This window comes from Agrilus planipennis, unplaced genomic scaffold (assembly GCF_000699045.2).
Source record: "Agrilus planipennis isolate EAB-ADULT unplaced genomic scaffold, Apla_2.0 scaffold381, whole genome shotgun sequence".
NCBI classification, from domain to species: domain Eukaryota; kingdom Metazoa; phylum Arthropoda; class Insecta; order Coleoptera; family Buprestidae; genus Agrilus; species Agrilus planipennis.
This window is the reverse complement of record NW_020439038.1, coordinates 69873-93540: the sequence shown is the minus strand read 5'-3', so window position 1 is coordinate 93540 and position 23668 is coordinate 69873. Positions and strand designations below refer to the sequence as shown.

Sequence of the window (23668 nt, the reverse complement as noted above, 5' to 3'; positions counted from 1 at the left end):
CAGGGACATAGAGGTTGCGGCGGTACCGGCCGGGAGGCCGGTTTGTATTGTCTAATGACAAAAAAACTGTGAATGTTGTTTATAAAGACATTCTGTAGTATATTTAGTATGTTCAGAGGGTATCTTTTGATGATTTCCCCTTTTCGATAATAATCTAAACAAAACAAAAATACATTTAGTATCAGCATTGCACCCGTGCGAAGCTGGGGCGGGTCACTAGTGTATAATATAATTACTGTAAACGGTAGTTTGTCATCTGATTTATTGTTTATTAGAAACTACTATAGCTTTTCCCCGCAGCTTCGCTCGCATGAATTAATATTGTTTCTCCATAAAACCTTATTACTCCCAATTCACCCTTACAACATTTTAATTTTATGTAATGTCGTCATCTTAGATTTCAAATACAAACGTAGCAACAGCATTTCATCCTTAAGGGTTGATTTTTAAAAATTGCCGAAACACGTATTTGCTTAATTTCAACAATGAGCAACCTTCGAGTAAATCCGAGTACAAATGAAATATACCCCGTGGAAATGTTGCAACCTCTTTTCATGTGATTGATAATATCATACAGCAGATATACCATGTTTCAAGTAAATTCAACCACAAATAAAGTATGTCCCAAATAAAAATTGTAACACCTTTCCCTTTTTTAAAATGTCGAGATAGATCTTTCAGAAATTAAATGAGAGACCATTAAGACCAAGTTTTAAGTAAATCTGACGACAAATAAAACCAAAACGACCATTTAAACATTGAAACTCTTCTTCACCACTCATCCCCTCCAACAGAGATTGAATTTTTTAACCAGTTTCAAGTAAATCGGACCAAAAACAAACATACAATCTTTGCAAACCCCTTTCGGCTTCCTCAAGAGGTAGAATTCTGTAAAATGTTGAAATAGGTATGTATGTCACTAATTTTATATGAAAAAGCATTAAAGCCAAGTTTCAGGTAAATGTGACTATAAATAAAACAGCATACTTAACCTCGACAACATTACGTTTAGCTGTCAGTTGCGTTTTGTTATACTATTTTTAAGAAATGAACGGCTAGACTGATGAATTGATTTATAAATTTTTCGTTTAGCTGTCATTTGCGTTTTGTCATTCCATGTCAGTTGCGTTTACATATACTGCGTTTTTCTCGTGGAACGTGATAAAAAGTATCCTATGTCCTTCTCTCGGTTGTAAACTACGTGGCCACCAATTTTCAGCCAAATCGGTTCAGCCGTTCTTGAGTTATAAATGGTGTAACTAAGACGACTTTCTTTTATATATATAGATAATAGATTATAACAAATAATGCAATTACTTTGCTATAGAAATCAATGGCTGGCTATCAAATGTAAAATGTTTAGTACATATATATATGTGATATGTATATACCGCCGAAACGAGTACACTAAAAATTAAATTTGTTGTCATATACTTCAATTGTTTATTATTTATCTATTAATGTGGATGACAAAACAAAAATTAAATGTGGTATTATCAGTTAATAACGTAAAAACCTAATTTGCCTTAATTTTGTTTGAGTTGAAGAGCAGATGAAAAACAGAAAACAACACATTATTTTTAAAACATCAAAAAATTGCCTGACATAATTGGATTGGCATGTTGACATGTGGGGGAAATTAATTAATTGATTTTAATGATTTATTGATAAAATTGCTAGGAAATGTAAAACATTTTTCATCAATTTTACTAAGACTAAGATGAAGAACACCGAGGGGGACGGAAGGTTCAAAAAGTAATAAATTTTGCGTTACGTAATTTTTGAACATTCCCTAATCAAAACATTTTTTTTTTTAATTAATATATGTATTTTCATATTCTGTAAAGAGCATGTGTGCAATTTACTCATCATTAACTTTGGCGGCACTATCTTGAAAATGTATAGAGCGTATAATATCTACAAACATGTTATGATTTCCTGGCAACCATTAGGCACAACGTACACCAACATTTTTAAGCGTCAGTTGGCGACAAACAGACATGTAACGGTTATCAATTTGCTAAGGAAATTATATCGCAACATACACATATAAAGTCAAATGCAGGTTGTCTCGTGTTGCTAAGTCGAAGTTGTCGCCAGTCTTACAATTAGCTAATTATACTTCTAAGAGGAAATGTCTTCGAAAACATTTTTATAATATGTTATGATTTTTGCACAAAAGAGTATGATGCAACAGCTTTCAGTGTATATAGTAAAACTTTTGTCAAAACTCTGTAAACTTAAAACTTACTCAATTTAAAGAAAAAGGTACTGCTTCCTTATGATGTGAAATGCACTTCTGTAAGGGTATGTTGAAGAAGGATTCCCCGATTCGTTGGTATGATGTACCATAACCCATGAACGTATTTTTAGGTTAGGTTATGATGAGAAGAGATTCCCTGATTGCTTATGTGAAATGGTATGCTAAAGGTTTTCGTTAGGTTATGGTGGAAAAAGTTCCGATTAGCTTGTATAAAGCGCCATAACCCATGGATTTGTTTTTAGACTAGATTAGGGTGAGAGGGGATTCCCTGATTAACTAATGTGAATTGCTATGCATCAAAGATTTTCGTTAGGTTATAGTGAAAAGGGTTCCGATTAGCTTGTATGAAGCGTTACGACCCATGGACTTATTTTTAGACTAGATTAGGGTAAGGGGGGGATTCCCTGATTGGTTTATCTGAATTGCTATGCATCAAAGATTTTCGTTAGGTTATGGTGGAAAAAGTTCCGATTAGCTTGTATAAAGCGCCATAACCCATGGATTTGTTTTTAGACTAGATTAGGGAAGGGGGGGATTCCCTGATTGGTTTATCTGAATTGCTATGCATCAAAGATTTTCGTTAGGTTATAGTGAAAAAGTTTTGCTGATTAACATGAACGAANCATTGTCACTGATGTCGGCCATTATGGTTTTTTTAATAGATGTATAGTAATCAATGATTAAAATTTAAAGGAATTGTTTGTAAACAAATATGCAAACATTGTACTCTTCAGCATAAAAAATTGCTGATACTAACTATTTAATTTGCCCTGTCCTGACAAGCACTCAGATTCATTTATATATAATATTCGATAAATGAAGTGTAAGAAAAAAAGGAAATTTTCCGCAAAGCTGTGCGCTTTAATTCCAATTAAACAAAATAAACTTGATCGTTTCAAAGTGTAATTATTTAATACTTGCGATTGTAAAACGATTTCCAGTTCAAGATCTGTTTTTCGGTTACATTTATTTTGTAACGGTCAGTAGGTTTTACTATGGCCATTCCCGACAACAATAGGAAGAATACGTGCGGTCAAGCCGTAATTAAAATTCGTGAGGCATGAACACTGAAAGTTGTAGTAATGATACCGTTGAATTCTACCTGTATAACTTCAATACAGTGTGTAAAAAATACGCAAGTATGCATTTGATATCTAAAGTATAAATACAATTTACGGGACTGTATATTTACGTATGTACCACGGTCGACGACCACGACGGTTATCTATTAAAAAATGGTTGTTCTTGAAAATCATTTAATTGATAAAATCAATCATTATACCGGTATGGCAGTTGATTACTCCCTATCGAGACAAGAAAACATACTCAGAAATTAAATTTATAACATGTTGTATATGGGTATTGTAATAATATTACGTTTTTATTGTGGCGGAATCGCAACGATACTGTGTACTCCGTGTGCATCGGGCCTTAAAGCTCGAGGTAGAGAAATTGAGAGTTGAAGAGGTTGAATCGAATGTAATTGAATATAAAACGATAATATAGAGAATTGAAATTTGATAATTATCGATTATAAATATGTTGAGAAAAATAATTTCTGATCATGATTAAAATTTCTAATGCCAATGCAATTTGTGTGTAATCGTCATATGTAATTTAAAACCATTTATCCCAAAAAGGAAAATCAAACGTAACCTTTTAAATATTACCAGGTCAAAGCAAGAAAGATTTGCGTCTATTTGTACACTTTGCAAACACTTACGTACAAGGTAATAAAGAAAAAAAAAGTTCAGATCGTAATATAATTACGTCTACGTAATGTCAGCGAATCATCATGTGACGTCAAAACATTTTATAATGTTTCATAAATTCCCACAAACAAGTGTCAAATAAATAAATATCATGTTGCTGTGGGGGTTGCAACATTCTGATTATTTGCGGTTAGCGGGTCGTGTCATAAAAAAAGTTGAAATTCGATTTTCGAACTTATTTTCGTCTAAAGCCATTGCTTCTTTTGAATTAAAATTTTCCATTTTTACAAGTAACTAATCGCACATCTTTTCCACTTGGCGTCATCAGTGACGTTAGGAACAGTGTGAGTCGCCCCTTACACTTGCTTCTCGTTGTAATTAATAATTTTGGCAACGCAATCGACCAATTCTAATGTAAGAAAACGTTTGCATGTAACGGTTACTTTTATGCAAAAAGAAACATTAATTTCTGCTCTGTTTGTTTTGCATGGTCTATATTTAAAGGATGAGTACTACTACAAGGTCTGTTCAAAAAGTATCGGGAATTTTGAATCTCCGCGGGTTACGTATATTGGATTTTTGATTTTTTGTGTTCATATAATTTTTGACAGTTGCTTTGCTTGCACGTGTTTTGGCTCGTCTTCGATTTTTGCCTATTCCAAACTCTGTATCAAATTTTGTGTGGAAAACAAAATTAACTGCGCGGACGCATTCCGCATGTTTATCAGTGGTACAAAATGGCAATGGTGTGGTTCATCATGAGTTCTTTCTTCAGGGTAGAATGGTCAATAAGGAATATTATCTGCAAGTTATGCGCAATTTGCGCAAAGAAATCCGCCAAAAAGGCCCGGATTTGTGGAAGAACAAAAATTGGCTCTTGCACCATGACAAACGCTTCTGCTTACACATCGTTGCTTGTGCGCGAATTTTTAGCCAAAATACTACATACACAATTAATGCCGCAGCCACCGTATTCCTCAGATTTGCCCCCCTGTGACTTTTTCTTGTTTCCGGAACTGAACGCTGACGCTACGAGATAAAGGCGGCATCGAAGGAGCTGAACAAGATCACAAAAAAATATTTTTTTGAAGGATTGGAAAAAACGTTGGCACAAGTGTATAATATCTGGCGGGGATACAATATAGATATTCATGAATAAATAATTTTTGAAAAAACACCAAAATATGCGATACTTTTCGAACAGACCTCGTATAAAATAAATTAGAAACGGATTGATGCAGTTATAATTCGAATCTAAAGGTCGTCATGTGTTGGAGTAGCTTCCTAACGTTTCCTTAGCACGATTGGGGAGTTTCAGTGGTCTTCCAATCTCCGATACTGGATGCTGGATCGGAGGACGTACACGACGGCCTTTAGACCCCAAAAAGAACAGCATCATTTCACTTACTGACCGCAAAAGTCTTTATAAATTTCAAATTCTAGATAACGTTCTAGGAATCGCCACGAATACGCAGGACTAGAACAATGATCTATATTTCCATAACATTTATGAACCGAGGAAACAATCCGAAAATCAATAACTTTATCTATTTGGAATTATTACATGGCAAATTATCAACAATTTTGACAGCAGTTGGTTGCATTTTCTAGAAAGATTACGTACTTACAAAAGTACTGCCGAAGTATTCCTAACAGTTCTCTCCGAAATGAGACGAATCTACGCAGTTTGCTGTGCTCCTGTGCTATGACTAACTTACATTTTTTTCAGTCAGCCATAAAAGTAAAATCAGTAGGTACAATCGTAAATTTATACGTTTAAACATCTAATTAAGTCAAACTGTGCAACTACAGCCAAAAATTTCAGCTCGGAATAAGTAGGTACTTTGCCAAGAAATGAGAAAAATTTCGTCAGTGATGGTGTTTTCAAAACGGATAGAGTAAACACGACCATCTCGTAGGTATTCTTACTGTGTCATCCGATACAAAAATTTTTATTAGCAACACTTGTACAATAATAGTTATGTTTTAAATAAATTCAAGAAAAATATTAGCTTACTAAATGTTTTAATAAAGGTAAAACTAAAATACTGATATGCAAGGGTAGAAAAAGCAGGGAAAGGGGAAATATAAAGATAGGAGACGAAAAATTAGAAGAAGTGGCTGATTTTAGATACCTAGGAAGTCAGATAAGTCAGGACGGAAGGAGCAGTAGGGATATAAAGCAGAGGATAGCGCAGGGTCGTGTTGCCTTTAATAAAAAGAAGTCACTTCTATGCCCGCGAACGGTTAATTAAGAAATTCCAAAAAAGTTTCTAATGGTGTATGTTTGGAGCACGGCATTGTACGGGTGCGAAACATGAACAGTGGGCGCGGCGGAAAAGAAAAGGTTAGAAGCGTTCGAAATGTGGTGTTATAGGCGGATGATGAGGATATCTTGGGTAGAAAAGGTTAGAAATGAAGAGGTATTGGAAAGAATAGGAGAACAGTCAATAAAAAATAGGCGAGATAGGTTCTTAGGCATGAAGGTCTAGTCAGAGACATATTAGAAGCAGAAACAGGAGTTAGGAGAGGTAGAAGTAGACCTAGATTAGATTACTGTTGGCAAATAGTTAAGGATGTGGGCTGTTCTAGTTTTAGGGAAATGCGAAATTTAGCTCAGGTTAGGAAAGAGTGGAGGTACGTGTCCAACCAGTCTTAGGACTGACGACCTTATGATGATGATGACTAAATGTTTGACTTTATATTGATATTATTTAGATTTATTATAGAACGAGGAGGATAAAAAATAGATGACACTGGAGAGAAATTCAGGACAGATACATGTATGTGTGTATCTAATGTTATTCATAAAATATAAACATTTTATCATCCATACTTTTATTTTTTGGTAAAATTTAGGTCATTCCTACAAATGGTCGAAACAGGGCAAAGGACAACGGACTTCAAACGCACGCCGTCCTGCGAAATACAGGACGGATGACAACCGTAGCCCAACATAGGCTAACTATTGATTATCCTGCAGGACTTGAAAATAATAATGCTCTATTGATGAAATATAAAAATAATTAAATTATTTTTACTTTATAGATGACAAATTAGCATTTACAAATTCCTTCCCCGTTTTCTTCCGTGTTAATCTTAATCCCACTTTATAAAAATAATACATAAGTTGCAGTTCTAATTTTTGTGTGGCTCATTAAATACCTAAATATAATGGTGTTCTTCTTTGCGAATGTTGTAGAATAATTTGCTTTCACAAGATGCTATACCTACTTATGTACATTTGTTCAATAGTTTCCTATCTAACACGATGTTTAAATAAGCTGATCTTGTTTAAACAAAATACATATACCTATACATATACGCATGTAAATATAGAATACTTCCCGTTTTGATAACCTTTACTGTGACTTTCATAAGTCTCAAACGCATGTCTAGTTTTTATCAAATATTTGTTCGTTATGCTTCAGTCAAAAACGGTTAATTTTGTTAATTAATTTTTGCAATTCTTTCGCTTTCAATTTTTGTAATAGAAATTCTTTAAACAAAACATTTAAATATATATAAATATAGATCGTCTTTCATCAGATGTGTGTCCTGTTCACTTAGAGAAAGGTTCACAATAACTTTGATCGTCTACGACCGATATTAGTTCGTGCCGTTTAACCACGCTGTACATTTCTCTAAGTGAACGGACTATATGTCGGTACAATAATAGTTTGTTTTTATCGCGCGTCTTATTCATAAAAGATGATTTGTGACTCTACAATTGTCAGCATCAAAGGTGTAAAAAGGTGACGCACTATTGACCCGTTGACAATGTGTTCATTATGGCATTCTAGTTTACCTTTATTTTGTTTTAATATACATTAAGCATCGAGGTGTACGGTACAGTTTCAGCTTATTTTTAGCCTTCTGAATGAAAATCCAAACTCTTTAATTCTTAATCATTTAAAACAAAAAGTACATGTACCTACATTATATGTATATATAGGTATATACATCGTTTATAACAAACCGTTGAATATACAGAAAAAAAATCAAAAGGAATTTTGTATTATCTAACGTTTTCTTTACGTATTGATTTACTATATTCTGTGTGGCGACTACAATACATTACATCACCGTTTGCTGTCCCATTTGACAATTTTTGAGTGTCAAGGATAACAGTATCATTTACGAAAATAACTTCACTGTCCTGCTATAATCGATTCGCTTGCTTTGGCGGTATTTTTTCTAACGTACCTATTAGCAATGTAATTTTCCTCTAATGCTTGAAACTTGTGTGTTGTCGTTTGTTTCTTAAGCATTTTAATGGAGATTTTTCATTAATATCTTATTGCATATTATTTTTTTATATTTTTATTATTTCTTATTTTTCGGTGATTTTGCTAAACGTGCGGTAACGCGGCCCGTGGAGCGCGGCAATCCACGCGTCTTGCTCATCAATTTTGTAAAGGGTCGGCCGGCAGTGTCGAGGAATTCTACCAGAGAAAAATGAAACAACAAACATCAGCAATAATAATTTAATAAGTATAACAAGAAACCTACCTAATGGAAATTGGTAATTACGATTGTATTAGGATAAGCCGTTCGTCCTAAGTTGACTTTTTTACATCGTGTCTTCCACAAATATGACACAAGCCCAATGTTTGTATTTGTAGTAGCAGCGTGGTATTGACAGTAAGAAAACATAATCTATTATGCATGTAAGCAGTAATTAATGCATCAGAAACAAATGCCTTGCACAAGTTCGTGCATGTTATGATTATTTTTTGTGTGATTCACACTTCCAGAAAATGAAACAATAGTTATTCATGTTCGAAGAAAATTGTATTATTTTATAATGTATTGTATAATAAACGTATATATTATTGTAATAGGTAGTAAAATTCTGAGATTTTTTGATTTTAGCTAACAAAATATGTACATGGTTACAAAATTATTAAAATTGAAATATATATATTATTAGGAAGAACTGAACCTAAAACGTGAATTTCAAGATGGTGGCCTAACCTTAACTTTGACGCCATCTTGATTTTACCTTGAAGCTACTCTTTAAAAGAAAAGCATTTAAACTATTTTTTGCAACAAAACCGCACCTGATCATTAACCTAAATACGCAGAGAAGAAAAGACGCTTTGATTAGTTAATTTTAATTGTTCATTATATGATTAATTGCAAATACAATTAAAACGTAAAATGATTTGAAATCCCACTAAGAGGGTAAAATAAACAATCAACTTGTAATGCGTGAGGTGATATGCACCGTGGGTTAGGTTTGGTTACGATATGGGGGATCGCAAGAACCTATCTTTTGATTGGCTTGTGTAAAATTCTATGCACCAGGGTTTAACTGGTATGCAATAGGTTGGTTTATGTGATCGAAATGCGTGAGGTGATATCCACTGTGGGTTTGGGTTAGGTTTGGTTACGATATGTAAATGCTATTCAGTATTTGAACAGACTTAACTAGTTTGGTACCTACATATACACCACTGCAATTGCAGCATTATTAACCGTGAATATTTTTGTTGTTAAAACCAGTTTCTTTTCAAATTTGCGCAAGTAGGTACCTATCTAACCTTAAAATATCTCTACCTTCACTTCTTTACACATGTATAGTATTACGTATTATGTATGTTTATGGATAGTTGTAGGTGTGTACGGCTCTAATAACGTAAGTACAGCTGCACGAAGATGCGAAATGCGCTGTTGACTATCTAGGTCATTGCTACTACACAATTGCCAGCTTAATGTTTATGGTTGACCCCAAACAATAACACATTTAGCTTCATTCGCATGACTTTCAATCTTTGGATCCAGTGTATAATTGCGAACAGATATATTTAACAACTGATATACCTACAAACGCTGGATAATTCTATGTAAAGCTACAATAAATGGCGAATATTCACTCAACTATATTCTACGCACTTTTAAGTGCTACAACTAACTGAAACTTCGTTTATATGTACAGGTAATTTAGAATGCCATGAGCCTTGACCTTAGGTTGTGCGGTGATAAAGCTCTGTCCGTCACTGATTTCCACCAATCTCTCCAACATAAATATATTTACCTAGTTGAACCTATTAGTAATGTAATTTTCCTCTAATGCTTGAAACTTGTGTGTTTTTGTTATATCCTTTTTAACAAATGAACGGCTAGACTGATGTTTTAACTGAAAAATTTTTCGTTTTGCTGTAAGTTGCGTTTTGTTATTCCATGTCAGTTGCGTTTTCTTATACCACGTTTTGTCACGTTTCACAGGAACAGGATAAAAAAAAGTATCCCATGTCCGTCTCCTGGTTGTAAGGTACTTCCGCATCAATTTTCAGCCAAATCGGTTCAGCCGTTCTTGAGTTATAAATAGTGTAACTAACACGACTTTCTTTTATATATATAGATAATAGATTATAACAAATAATGCAATTACTTTGCTATAGAAATCAATGGCTGGCTATCAAATGTAAAATGTTTAGTACATATATATATGTGATATGTATATACCGCCGAAACGAGTACACTAAAAATTAAATTTGTTGTCATATACTTCAATTGTTTATTATTTATCTATTAATGTGGATGACAAAACAAAAATTAAATGTGGTATTATCAGTTAATAACGTAAAAACCTAATTTGCCTTAATTTTGTTTGAGTTGAAGAGCAGATGAAAAACAGAAAACAACACATTATTTTTAAAACATCAAAAAATTGCCTGACATAATTGGATTGGCATGTTGACATGTGGGGGAAATTAATTAATTGATTTTAATGATTTATTGATAAAATTGCTAGGAAATGTAAAACATTTTTCATCAATTTTACTAAGACTAAGATGAAGAACACCGAGGGGGACGGAAGGTTCAAAAAGTAATAAATTTTGCGTTACGTAATTTTTGAACATTCCCTAATCAAAACATTTTTTTTTTAATTAATATATGTATTTTCATATTCTGTAAAGAGCATGTGTGCAATTTACTCATCATTAACTTTGGCGGCACTATCTTGAAAATGTATAGAGCGTATAATATCTACAAACATGTTATGATTTCCTGGCAACCATTAGGCACAACGTACACCAACATTTTTAAGCGTCAGTTGGCGACAAACAGACATGTAACGGTTATCAATTTGCTAAGGAAATTATATCGCAACATACACATATAAAGTCAAATGCAGGTTGTCTCGTGTTGCTAAGTCGAAGTTGTCGCCAGTCTTACAATTAGCTAATTATACTTCTAAGAGGAAATGTCTTCGAAAACATTTTTATAATATGTTATGATTTTTGCACAAAAGAGTATGATGCAACAGCTTTCAGTGTATATAGTAAAACTTTTGTCAAAACTCTGTAAACTTAAAACTTACTCAATTTAAAGAAAAAGGTACTGCTTCCTTATGATGTGAAATGCACTTCTGTAAGGGTATGTTGAAGAAGGATTCCCCGATTCGTTGGTATGATGTACCATAACCCATGAACGTATTTTTAGGTTAGGTTATGATGAGAAGAGATTCCCTGATTGCTTATGTGAAATGGTATGCTAAAGGTTTTCGTTAGGTTATGGTGGAAAAAGTTCCGATTAGCTTGTATAAAGCGCCATAACCCATGGATTTGTTTTTAGACTAGATTAGGGTGAGAGGGGATTCCCTGATTAACTAATGTGAATTGCTATGCATCAAAGATTTTCGTTAGGTTATAGTGAAAAGGGTTCCGATTAGCTTGTATGAAGCGTTACGACCCATGGACTTATTTTTAGACTAGATTAGGGTAAGGGGGGGATTCCCTGATTGGTTTATCTGAATTGCTATGCATCAAAGATTTTCGTTAGGTTATAGTGAAAAAGTTTTGCTGATTAACATGAACGAAATATATGTATCTATAGGACTACGGTAAATCAAAGCTGCGAACATTATCCGGTTCTAAAACCGCACTATAACGGAAACCTTCACCGCCTCACTCCCCCCACTCAATAAGACCGTAGACCGCCCCCTCCTCCTATTTGAGTTACATAACTTAAACCTAAGTTTCAACTTCAATAAGGACATCCATCTGAGGAACTTGGAAACCTAGTTTGCCTTACATCAAGGAATGTTTGTTTATATTTAACAAATAACATAATATTAATGTATATACCCTATGTCTATTGTATATACATGAGTATGTATGTCAGATCCGAAATCTCTCATCGTTTTAACATGCAAACGAAAGATTTAAAATTGCAAAAAAGAACTTCCGACTACAATACACCCATGTCATGCATACACATTTGCGTAGCAGGCAATTTTTATGGGTCACAAAATTAATGACACATGGGATGTTCAACCGAGATAATTTATTTAAATTGTCTCTATCGGACCGAAGCGCGAATATATGTACATATGTACATTCACATAATAGACCAAAATAAAACGTAAGTAAAGAATCATAATAAAATAGGCCAAAAAGCTAGCCATGTCAGTTCTTATCCTATGTGAGATTTTTGAAAACGGCTACAACGCGTTGTGCCACACAAGAAAAGCCGTAAGGAATTTTTTAATATAAAAATACGTAGTTACCTACATATTTTGAAATGTTTATTAACGTCAGATAAAAACTTTTACAAAATTTTTATCTCTTTTTTGATTTCTTAATTGCTGTTACGCAGAGTGTGATTTTGCACGTGAATGTATGAATGACACGTATGCCAGAAACTCTGGTAGAGTTAATATGAATTTTGTAAAATATAAAAGTTCTACTTCAAGACTGTAGTTTTTAATACGAAAATGAGTTTCGGTCGATTGTAACGAAACTTTAAGAAAATGTTCTTTGAATCATCCTTATCACAAGTCTCAATCGGTACATATTTTAAAACTCCTCAATTTTCGACTTAAAGCCGTTCAACCTCACCTCCAAAATTTTTTCAAATGTTAGGTATTCTAAATTTATGTACCAATTTTCAATATATTTTAGTACATCAGCATGGGCCATCGATCAAACCCATTTCGAACTTTACCCATTCACCCACAATTGCTTATGATGTCTTCCATTTGTACTAGGTTGTTCAAATGTCAAGTAGTAGACGGAAAAATCGTCGTCTAAATTAATGAAAATTTTTCTAAAGGTAATGGGTCACATCATGAAAGATGTTCAGTAGTTCAGCTCATTGCTATCTTTTTCGTTTAAAGCGGTGGTATATAAAAGAACCACAATCCCACAATTGTATATGTGTACCTAGAGACAAGTGCAAACCTGTTCGTGTGCCATTGTCATACCCATACCATATCTACCTGCACGACGTATGTACATCCCACAGAACAGGTAAAAGTGCCTACAAAATATTAATTATTCATTATTCCTATTCTTGTATAAAAAGAAAAGTTTTTTGTACCGACGACCCCCAACTAAAAACAACAAAAAATACATTTACATTGAAAGGACTAAAGAGGACCTGAGGTAGAGGGGTAGTCGGTAGATCCGAAGACTACTTCCTAAGGAATCCGAAACTACCCCCCAAAAAAAAAGGTAGCCACGACATTACCCTTTACGAAATGGTTTACTGGGGTACAATGGGGTAGTGTATGATGCTGAACACTTCAGATATGAAGTTATCGACATGCTTACCCAAAGAAAATGATGTAACTAGATACGTACTTGCAATTTCAAGATATCTAGTTATTTTTAAATGAATCAAATTAGTTCTAACATTAAGTACTAAGTACGTTCATTTACTGAATAGTCTGCCCTAGTAGCACATTTAAAAATAAGTTCAAATTTCGTTTAATAAATCAATAATAAGTTGAACTTTGTTTCGTTTTTATTTTTTTATAAATGACGTGTTGTACTGAGATAGAAAACCTCATATTTAAAATGGGTAATTGCTCATTTGATGTGCCATGGTTGCTCAAATCAATATTGAAGAACACGAACCACGAACAGCAAACGCGGAAACGAGTTCTTTGCAACAAAGAGCTGATTGTTACGCCTGCGTCGAACCAGCTGACAGAACAGCTGACGTCGTTCCCTCACCTCCCGCGAAAACAATCAGCTGGCGCGTTCGCCTGTATTCTGTATTCTCCTGTCAGTTGTGTTCTAAACGTGGTCGAGTGATTACAGTCGAAACAAAAACAACAAGGTTCGTGAGTAAACTATGTTGTAGGTGTTAACCTTTTAGAAGTGGCACGAAAATGTCACCGCTGACATTGTTGTTATTTTCAAGGGCATCAATGTCTATCTGATTCATTGTGCAGTTCGAAATGTTTGCGAATCGTACAAAACTAAATATAAGAAACGAAATTACGTTATGGCATTTAAAAATTATTTAATTAATATTAAAAAGGGTAACGGTTTTTATTAATTTCTCAATCTTCTTCACCAGAAACCCATTTAGTTTTAAGAAGGAACGACTAACTAAATCTTTCACTGCGATCGATGTTTTCATTGTAAGTGTAAGTTTCATCATCCTTGTTTCGTAACAAAGATGGAGTTCTCGTGTAGCGTTCTTTTCTTATTCGAAACGAATTAACAAATTAAACATTGAATTAATTACTAGGACCTAAAAATATTTCAAAAAAGGAAAGTAGGTACCTAGATATCTTTTAAAAACCGATCGTCAGGACGCGTTTGCGTGGTACAATTTTGATCTCTTGCTCGTCTGCGATTCTACAACATTTGAGTACCTAACTACCTATTCGCATTAAGTCACCACGAAAACAAACGTTGTTAGTATAATGAGCCATTGTTATTAACAATTAATGGCAGTCTGTTTTTAAAGTAAAACGAAGCTTGACGATAATTTGCCATGATTTGTTTAATAGCCTTTAAATTCTATCTTATCGTTTAGCAATAAATACTGAACGGTAGATGTTCTTAAGTCATTATTTGTTATGTTTTTATTAATTAATTAAAGAATGCGTCTAGTAGATACTGACTACTAAATTTGTGGCATAAGAAGTTATAAAATTCCGGGAATTTCAGTTGTACATCAAGCGTTAACGTGTTTATAATCGTATTAATTGTTTGCGCAATTTATTTGGGTACCTAATCAATGTATTTGTTTATTTGACTGATAAACGTTGAATATGCCGTGTATAGATAAAGTATGAAGTCAGACAGTACGACGCTTTTTTGAAAATGATTACGTACCTATTCTACTACCAAAAACAATGCTTGCAGTCATTAGTGAAGTTCGTTTTTTTAATGAGTGTCATGAATAATGCAGTTATCATACTCATTATAATAGAAGTAGCAGAATATGTTTTTATTAGTTGTTTTTTTTTTTAAAAATTGCGGAATTGAGTGCTTCGAGTGACTTATAAAGCGAACACGAAATGAATTCCACTTTTAGATTTTGACGTAGGTACCTATAGGTAATAAAAGTTTGGATGCGTACTCGTATGCGTATTACGTTTCCACTTAGATATATCACCCAAGAAAGCATTATTATTTATAATAAATAATAACGGATTTGTATGAATACGACAATGTTCTCTTATTTTTACATAAAGTATTTGATATTTTGATTATGGAACAATAACAAACATGGCACACACCAGATATTTAAAGTAAAATGCCTCACGTAAAATTAATTAACATAACGATTAATTATAAAAACACTGACAATATAAAATTCAACGAGTTTTCATTAAACGCAACTTAAGCGCTTTAATGTTTGCTTGCGTTACGATGACCTTCAACTAGAAGTTGTTTTTAATGCCTGGTTTGCTTGAAGAAATAGAAAACTACAACTTCCATGCAAATAAATAAGGAAATATGTGATACCAAAATTGCTAATTATTGTTGATAATCTGACATTCTTAGCTTTGGATATGTATGTGTCCTAATAATCGTCTATTTTAAAGGAATATGTTCGAAATGTTTACTGCAAAATCTATATATAACAATAAATTGAAAGCCCATTTCACTATCTAGTTTTAGTTTCGAATGAAGATCTAGTTTCTTGGTGGTTATGCATACATATACGACACATAGTTGTAATACCTCAGAGTTTGAATCAGTTTCATATTTGTAACTACTAAGCATAAAAACTGACAATTTTGGCGAATAGTTGCGAGGAAGGTTTATTTTTGAAAGTGAAGCAGTTGTATTTGTTTAAAGAAATAATGAAGCTATTTTGTTTCAGAAGATGTTCAATGCTTTGGCCAGTTACCTCCTAGGAGCACCAACCACGACCAACTCAACTGATGAGACGGAAGAGAACAACAATTTAAGACTGACTTCTGTAGTGTCTGACGATGATTGGGTAGTGGTCGATAGGGATGACGAAAGGGACAGTATAGGCAATTCCGAAGTGGAATCGGACTTATCAGAACCATCGGACGACTGTGATAACACTATCGATAACCATCACTATTTGCCTTGTCTCTTAACAAGAACTAGTTCCGTCTCATCGTTACCGTGCACCACAATCGACGAATCGTGGTACATTACTCCACCCCCTTGTTTCACATCCGCTGGTCCCATTGTAATGGAAACTTCGCCCCTAGAGAATCTTTTAATCGAACATCCTAGTATGAGCGTCTATCATCAACATTCCCAAAGAGGAAATCATTATGTTAGGCATAATTTGGAAACTGTACCTGTTTTTTCTGTAGAAAAGTTAGTCGAAGATGAAACATTAGAAACCAGAGAGGCACCTGTACAACAAGTACAAGACAGGCGTCCGAGAAATGACAGAACAAGTCTCGTGCCACATAGAAGTAGATTAGATATTATCAAACAAGAAGAGAAGCAAAGGCTCAAAACAAAACAAGCACAAAAGGTAATCTATTATTTCATAAAAAATTGTGATATTAACATGGGTCATTTGTTTCGCTCAAAGCAAATTGTTACTTAATTTTGTTTTCTAACTTTTTATCAGGTACAAATCCAGAAGGCATGTCAGTCGCTTAAACGTAGGTACCTGGAACGCAATAATAAGGCTCGTGAAGTAAACAATCGCAACAGACGACAGCGTCGTGGTGAGAAGTCACAAGGCGCAAATCGTTCTTATGCTAACAATAACAGAAAGTGCTGAGAGCACAAACCTGATCTCATCGTCAAAAACGCCAACCTAATACATGTGAGAGTAAGTTGTACAAAGTATGCTGATGTATATTTTTCAAGTCTTTTATCCCTTCCCATTTTCTTCTTCCTTACACGCATTACAATTTTATTTCACATTAAATTCAAAATTGACCTATGAACAAGTCTAAAAAGTGCAAGTTAAAAAATTATTAATATCTTAAAAGCGACTTCAGGAATGTAATTCAGTACCTCAAAAAAAAAAAAAAGATTGAAATGGTAATCAATTTTTGGTATTAATAAGTGTAATTGTAATTCTAGAGTAAGTGGTATAATCGTTTCAAATATAGGTACCTTATGTATATACATATTTAACTGCCATTCAGCTGTGGTGTATCAATATATTTTAAAAACAAAACCTATAGTTTGCTGCAATTCGTGGTAACCCATTTATAGAAAATCAAAGTAAATTGTGATTTTAGAATGTAACCAAAGCACCTAGTTGTGTTCAGATATATGTATAATAGGCATACTTGAAGCAACTTACTTTTTCGGAATTGGGTTAAAGAAGTATTTTTAATTTGTAGACCTTTCATTAATTTCATTTCATGTTTGTTGTAGTAGTAATGTAAGATTTAGAATGCTTCCAACTTGTTTATTTTCACATTTAATATATGTTGGCCAGGTAATATAATTGATTAACCAGTTGATAATAGCGCAACAAAAAGTAGGTACAAAAAAATAAGAAAATGTTTAAAAAACGCTAGACTAATTTAAACTAATATTCATTTTTTCTTATAATTTCACTGAAGTACTATTGTCAATTATTGTTGCGCTATTTTTATATTTCAGCAAAAGAGAAAAAATCCGACTTCTCTGAATCAGAGTTTTGTCAGAGATTTATATCTTTCTTTAAGCGATTCTATAAGTCCAAGCAAATTGTATAGTTATAAATTTTAAATCTAGCCATGCTTGCTTAAATTGCTTACTTAAATATGAACACGGAGTATTTAATAATTTTATACAGCATGGGAAAACTCACATACTTATAATATGATAAGTACGATATATATCAATAACTTTTCAAAAAAATATCAATGAAATTAAATAAGAAGTCGTAGCGTGCAATTCAAAGATCAATAACTACTAAATTACTAAATTTAGTTAAAAAAAAAATAAACAAGCAATAAGGCCAGCACAAAAAATTATGTTTTTAACGTATAATTTGCATAGCTTTTGAAACTGTTATTTACTACAGATAACTTTATCACTCACAAGTATTCTATATAAATACGTCTTGTACATATATTGTATTAATTTTATTTAATCTGACTAACTTAACTGTTGTTATTTCTTTAAGTTACTAGTTGTGTTAGAAATAATTGTATGAATGTAACGAATATTGTGTAAAAATAGTATCTACTAGCAGGCTAGTTATAGGATGTAAATATTATGGAGAGCTTCTGGTTGAATGTTTTACAGGTGCACTTTCATGTTGTATGTGAAATTCGAATTTAAAAAATCGATTAAAAAAATAACTAAACGAAAAATTCTAAAAATAAAAGTAAAATAATGTACCTACAACAGCAACAGTTGTTTTCTTTCTATTCCTCATAATAACTACTTAGTGCACAATAAAAGGACAATTTTAAAAAGAAGTAGATAAATACATATATAATTGGTATTGATGACGTGTTTAGGGTATTTTGAAACATTACAATAATTAAATATAAAAATAATGTACTTTTTTTATTAAATTTTCTGAACATTTAAAACTTTCATTTTACTTTTAATAGTTAGTTACCTATGTTACGGTAAACGTTTAAACACATTAATTTAATTTAATAAATGAGGGATCTGAGAGAACCATAAAAACTTTAACTAAGATGTATTTTAATTAGTTTCTCCCGTTATCATAAAGGAAACTTTCTGTTCAAAGTAATTCAAAATTGTAGATACAAAGTACCTATTGAGAGCATGTAACAAGTTAGTTTCTTTCATAATGCCATAACCGATTTTGCATCGTTGAAATTAAACAATTTAAAACATTTAATATGCAGTTCGAATGTACCAAGGAAAAAATAAAATTGTGTTTCCCCTTTATCTAAATAAGAAAAAATGGGCAATTCTCGATCAAGTGCAGCTGTTTTTAAAAAAGCTGTGTACTTTAAAATGTTAAACAAATATGTAGCAAAGGAAATATTTTACAGAAACTGCAGTTATAAAACTCGAAAGAACCCATTACGCACAAGCAGACAAAAATCTTGTAATATTTAATTTATTATTCATATGCGTGTAATTTTGATTCGTGTTAGTTGTATATGTGAATTTTTTACAATGTTTGTAAACAATATGAGTATTATCATGTATTATTTTATCAGTTTTGTGTTTAGTCAGTATATTAGGTGTAACCCGCATAACCACAGAATTACCACGTGAAATTTATACCTTACCATGTTGAAATTTAAACAGCTTTTTCCCAAAAAATGTTCAGTTATTGGTATGATCCATGTCAAAGCACTTCCAGGTAACAAACTAATTGATTAAAAGTAACATAATTGAACTTTATTATTTGCACTATCACTACTCACATCATGCAAAACACGCGGGACAACAGCGAGGACTAACCTAAAAAATCATAGATTACTGATAGATTACTAAAAACATAGACTTAAAAAATATAAATCATAGATAAGAACTAAGTAACAGAGTTTGATAAAAGGAAAAGTATGAAATAATTTTTATTGCCGCTAGAGGCGTCACCACACAGACATTTTATTCTAATAAGTAATTAAGTAAAATAACAGAACCGTAATAAAGTATTTTTGCATTATATATTTTATATTTTTTCTTAATGCTTTAAAAGGTGTTGACAAATTTAAGATCTTTTAGGCACTTCAGGTTTTGAAGGTTCAATTAAAACGATAATCGAAAGCGCATTACAAGACGCTCAGATATATGTTGAAAATAAAGTAGTAAGTAATGATAATAAAACTAATTTGCTCTAAGAATGAGAAATAAAAATGACTTTTTAAGGACGGATTGTTAATTGAGAATATGCATGATTTGCCGTACGTCAAAGGAACTAATTTAGGACCGGAAATAACTGCCATGATGACTAAAGTGTGTTCAGAAACAAAAAGACTGGCAAAGAACGTTCCATGTGGTGTGCAAGTAAAAATTGATTATTTATTATTACAAATATCACTAACTGTCGTACGTTTGTAAGGTTTTAGCAACTGGAAACAAGCATGCGTTAGCAATAGCTCAAGCGTGTTCGCTCGATTTTATTCGCGCAGAAGGTTTTGTTTTCGGCCATGTTGCCGATGAAGGGTACATTGACGCATGCGCAGGAGAAATTTTACGATATCGTAGAAACACCGGGGCTACTAATGTGTTAATTTTTACAGACATAAAAAAGAAACACAGGCATGTTTGATTAATGAAAATGAACCCTAACTAAAAATAAAATGTTTTTTTTTTTATAGTTCTCACGCAATTACCGACGACTTAACAATAATAGAGACTGCAAAGGCAGCTGAATTCTTCAAAAGCGATGGTCTTATAATCACAGGAAAGGAAACTGGTGATCTCGTGAATATTAATGATCTAAACGCATTGAAAGCATCGACGTCACTACCAATAATTATGGGATCTGGAATAACAAAAGACAATTTTGGCGATTATTTAGATGCAGATGCATTTATTGTAGGTTCCCATTTTAAGCAAGGCGGAATATGGAATACAGATGTTTGCGAAAAACGGGTCAAACAGTTCATGAGTATAATTAAAAGACTAAAATTATAAAATGTTNTGGATTTGTTTTTAGACTAGATTAGGGTGAGAGGGGATTCCCTGATTAACTAATGTGAATTGCTATGCATCAAAGATTTTCGTTAGGTTATAGTGAAAAGGGTTCCGATTAGCTTGTATGAAGCGTTACGACCCATGGACTTATTTTTAGACTAGATTAGGGTAAGGGGGGGATTCCCTGATTGGTTTATCTGAATTGCTATGCATCAAAGATTTTCGTTAGGTTATAGTGAAAAAGTTTTGCTGATTAACATGAACGAAATATATGTATCTATAGGACTACGGTAAATCAAAGCTGCGAACATTATCCGGTTCTAAAACCGCACTATAACGGAAACCTTCACCGCCTCACTCCCCCCACTCAATAAGACCGTAGACCGCCCCCTCCTCCTATTTGAGTTACATAACTTAAACCTAAGTTTCAACTTCAATAAGGACATCCATCTGAGGAACTTGGAAACCTAGTTTGCCTTACATCAAGGAATGTTTGTTTATATTTAACAAATAACATAATATTAATGTATATACCCTATGTCTATTGTATATACATGAGTATGTATGTCAGATCCGAAATCTCTCATCGTTTTAACATGCAAACGAAAGATTTAAAATTGCAAAAAAGAACTTCCGACTACAATACACCCATGTCATGCATACACATTTGCGTAGCAGGCAATTTTTATGGGTCACAAAATTAATGACACATGGGATGTTCAACCGAGATAATTTATTTAAATTGTCTCTATCGGACCGAAGCGCGAATATATGTACATATGTACATTCACATAATAGACCAAAATAAAACGTAAGTAAAGAATCATAATAAAATAGGCCAAAAAGCTAGCCATGTCAGTTCTTATCCTATGTGAGATTTTTGAAAACGGCTACAACGCGTTGTGCCACACAAGAAAAGCCGTAAGGAATTTTTTAATATAAAAATACGTAGTTACCTACATATTTTGAAATGTTTATTAACGTCAGATAAAAACTTTTACAAAATTTTTATCTCTTTTTTGATTTCTTAATTGCTGTTACGCAGAGTGTGATTTTGCACGTGAATGTATGAATGACACGTATGCCAGAAACTCTGGTAGAGTTAATATGAATTTTGTAAAATATAAAAGTTCTACTTCAAGACTGTAGTTTTTAATACGAAAATGAGTTTCGGTCGATTGTAACGAAACTTTAAGAAAATGTTCTTTGAATCATCCTTATCACAAGTCTCAATCGGTACATATTTTAAAACTCCTCAATTTTCGACTTAAAGCCGTTCAACCTCACCTCCAAAATTTTTTCAAATGTTAGGTATTCTAAATTTATGTACCAATTTTCAATATATTTTAGTACATCAGCATGGGCCATCGATCAAACCCATTTCGAACTTTACCCATTCACCCACAATTGCTTATGATGTCTTCCATTTGTACTAGGTTGTTCAAATGTCAAGTAGTAGACGGAAAAATCGTCGTCTAAATTAATGAAAATTTTTCTAAAGGTAATGGGTCACATCATGAAAGATGTTCAGTAGTTCAGCTCATTGCTATCTTTTTCGTTTAAAGCGGTGGTATATAAAAGAACCACAATCCCACAATTGTATATGTGTACCTAGAGACAAGTGCAAACCTGTTCGTGTGCCATTGTCATACCCATACCATATCTACCTGCACGACGTATGTACATCCCACAGAACAGGTAAAAGTGCCTACAAAATATTAATTATTCATTATTCCTATTCTTGTATAAAAAGAAAAGTTTTTTGTACCGACGACCCCCAACTAAAAACAACAAAAAATACATTTACATTGAAAGGACTAAAGAGGACCTGAGGTAGAGGGGTAGTCGGTAGATCCGAAGACTACTTCCTAAGGAATCCGAAACTACCCCCCAAAAAAAAAGGTAGCCACGACATTACCCTTTACGAAATGGTTTACTGGGGTACAATGGGGTAGTGTATGATGCTGAACACTTCAGATATGAAGTTATCGACATGCTTACCCAAAGAAAATGATGTAACTAGATACGTACTTGCAATTTCAAGATATCTAGTTATTTTTAAATGAATCAAATTAGTTCTAACATTAAGTACTAAGTACGTTCATTTACTGAATAGTCTGCCCTAGTAGCACATTTAAAAATAAGTTCAAATTTCGTTTAATAAATCAATAATAAGTTGAACTTTGTTTCGTTTTTATTTTTTTATAAATGACGTGTTGTACTGAGATAGAAAACCTCATATTTAAAATGGGTAATTGCTCATTTGATGTGCCATGGTTGCTCAAATCAATATTGAAGAACACGAACCACGAACAGCAAACGCGGAAACGAGTTCTTTGCAACAAAGAGCTGATTGTTACGCCTGCGTCGAACCAGCTGACAGAACAGCTGACGTCGTTCCCTCACCTCCCGCGAAAACAATCAGCTGGCGCGTTCGCCTGTATTCTGTATTCTCCTGTCAGTTGTGTTCTAAACGTGGTCGAGTGATTACAGTCGAAACAAAAACAACAAGGTTCGTGAGTAAACTATGTTGTAGGTGTTAACCTTTTAGAAGTGGCACGAAAATGTCACCGCTGACATTGTTGTTATTTTCAAGGGCATCAATGTCTATCTGATTCATTGTGCAGTTCGAAATGTTTGCGAATCGTACAAAACTAAATATAAGAAACGAAATTACGTTATGGCATTTAAAAATTATTTAATTAATATTAAAAAGGGTAACGGTTTTTATTAATTTCTCAATCTTCTTCACCAGAAACCCATTTAGTTTTAAGAAGGAACGACTAACTAAATCTTTCACTGCGATCGATGTTTTCATTGTAAGTGTAAGTTTCATCATCCTTGTTTCGTAACAAAGATGGAGTTCTCGTGTAGCGTTCTTTTCTTATTCGAAACGAATTAACAAATTAAACATTGAATTAATT

The 23668-nt window shown here is 33.2% G+C and overlaps 4 protein-coding genes across 6 annotated transcripts in view; 2 read left to right on the top strand and 2 right to left on the bottom strand.

The window, feature by feature from the left end:
• LOC108742976 (tumor protein p53-inducible nuclear protein 1) overlaps positions 1 to 18487 on the top strand; it is a 24826-nt gene extending 6339 nt beyond the window's left edge. Inside the window, exons 1-3 of one of the 3 annotated variants that reach the window (XM_018478349.1) lie at positions 13946 to 14049; positions 16057 to 16695; positions 16795 to 18487. In XM_018478349.1, coding sequence (XP_018333851.1) covers positions 16060 to 16695; positions 16795 to 16950 — 792 coding nt within the window. In that variant the 5' untranslated portion in view covers positions 13946 to 14049; positions 16057 to 16059 and the 3' untranslated portion in view covers positions 16951 to 18487. Of the gene's footprint in view, positions 1 to 13945; positions 14050 to 16056; positions 16696 to 16794 lie in introns of those variants that run through there. The other 2 variants (XM_018478351.1, XM_018478352.2) reach the window with 2 other exon arrangements.
• The window catches only part of LOC108742972 (uncharacterized aarF domain-containing protein kinase 5), a 35261-nt gene extending 15601 nt beyond the window's left edge, over positions 1 to 19660 (bottom strand). Inside the window, exon 1 of the mRNA XM_018478345.2 lies at positions 19391 to 19660. The gene's annotated coding sequence lies outside the window, so the exon portion shown is untranslated. The remainder of the gene's footprint in view (positions 1 to 19390) is intronic.
• On the top strand, positions 18618 to 20746 carry LOC108742975 (uncharacterized protein F13E9.13, mitochondrial). The gene is made up of 5 exons (XM_018478348.2): positions 18618 to 19464; positions 19830 to 19912; positions 19974 to 20111; positions 20167 to 20366; positions 20426 to 20746. Exons 1-5 carry the CDS (start codon positions 19392 to 19394, stop codon positions 20742 to 20744), a joined length of 813 nt encoding a protein of 270 aa, XP_018333850.1. The 5' UTR covers positions 18618 to 19391; the 3' UTR covers positions 20745 to 20746.
• A 308-nt stretch (positions 20747 to 21054) lies between these two features.
• The window catches only part of LOC108742971 (putative protein tag-52), an 11490-nt gene continuing 8876 nt past the window's right edge, over positions 21055 to 23668 (bottom strand). Inside the window, exon 6 of the mRNA XM_025976706.1 lies at positions 21055 to 21064. Within this exon, the coding sequence (XP_025832491.1) occupies positions 21055 to 21064 (10 nt within the window). The remainder of the gene's footprint in view (positions 21065 to 23668) is intronic.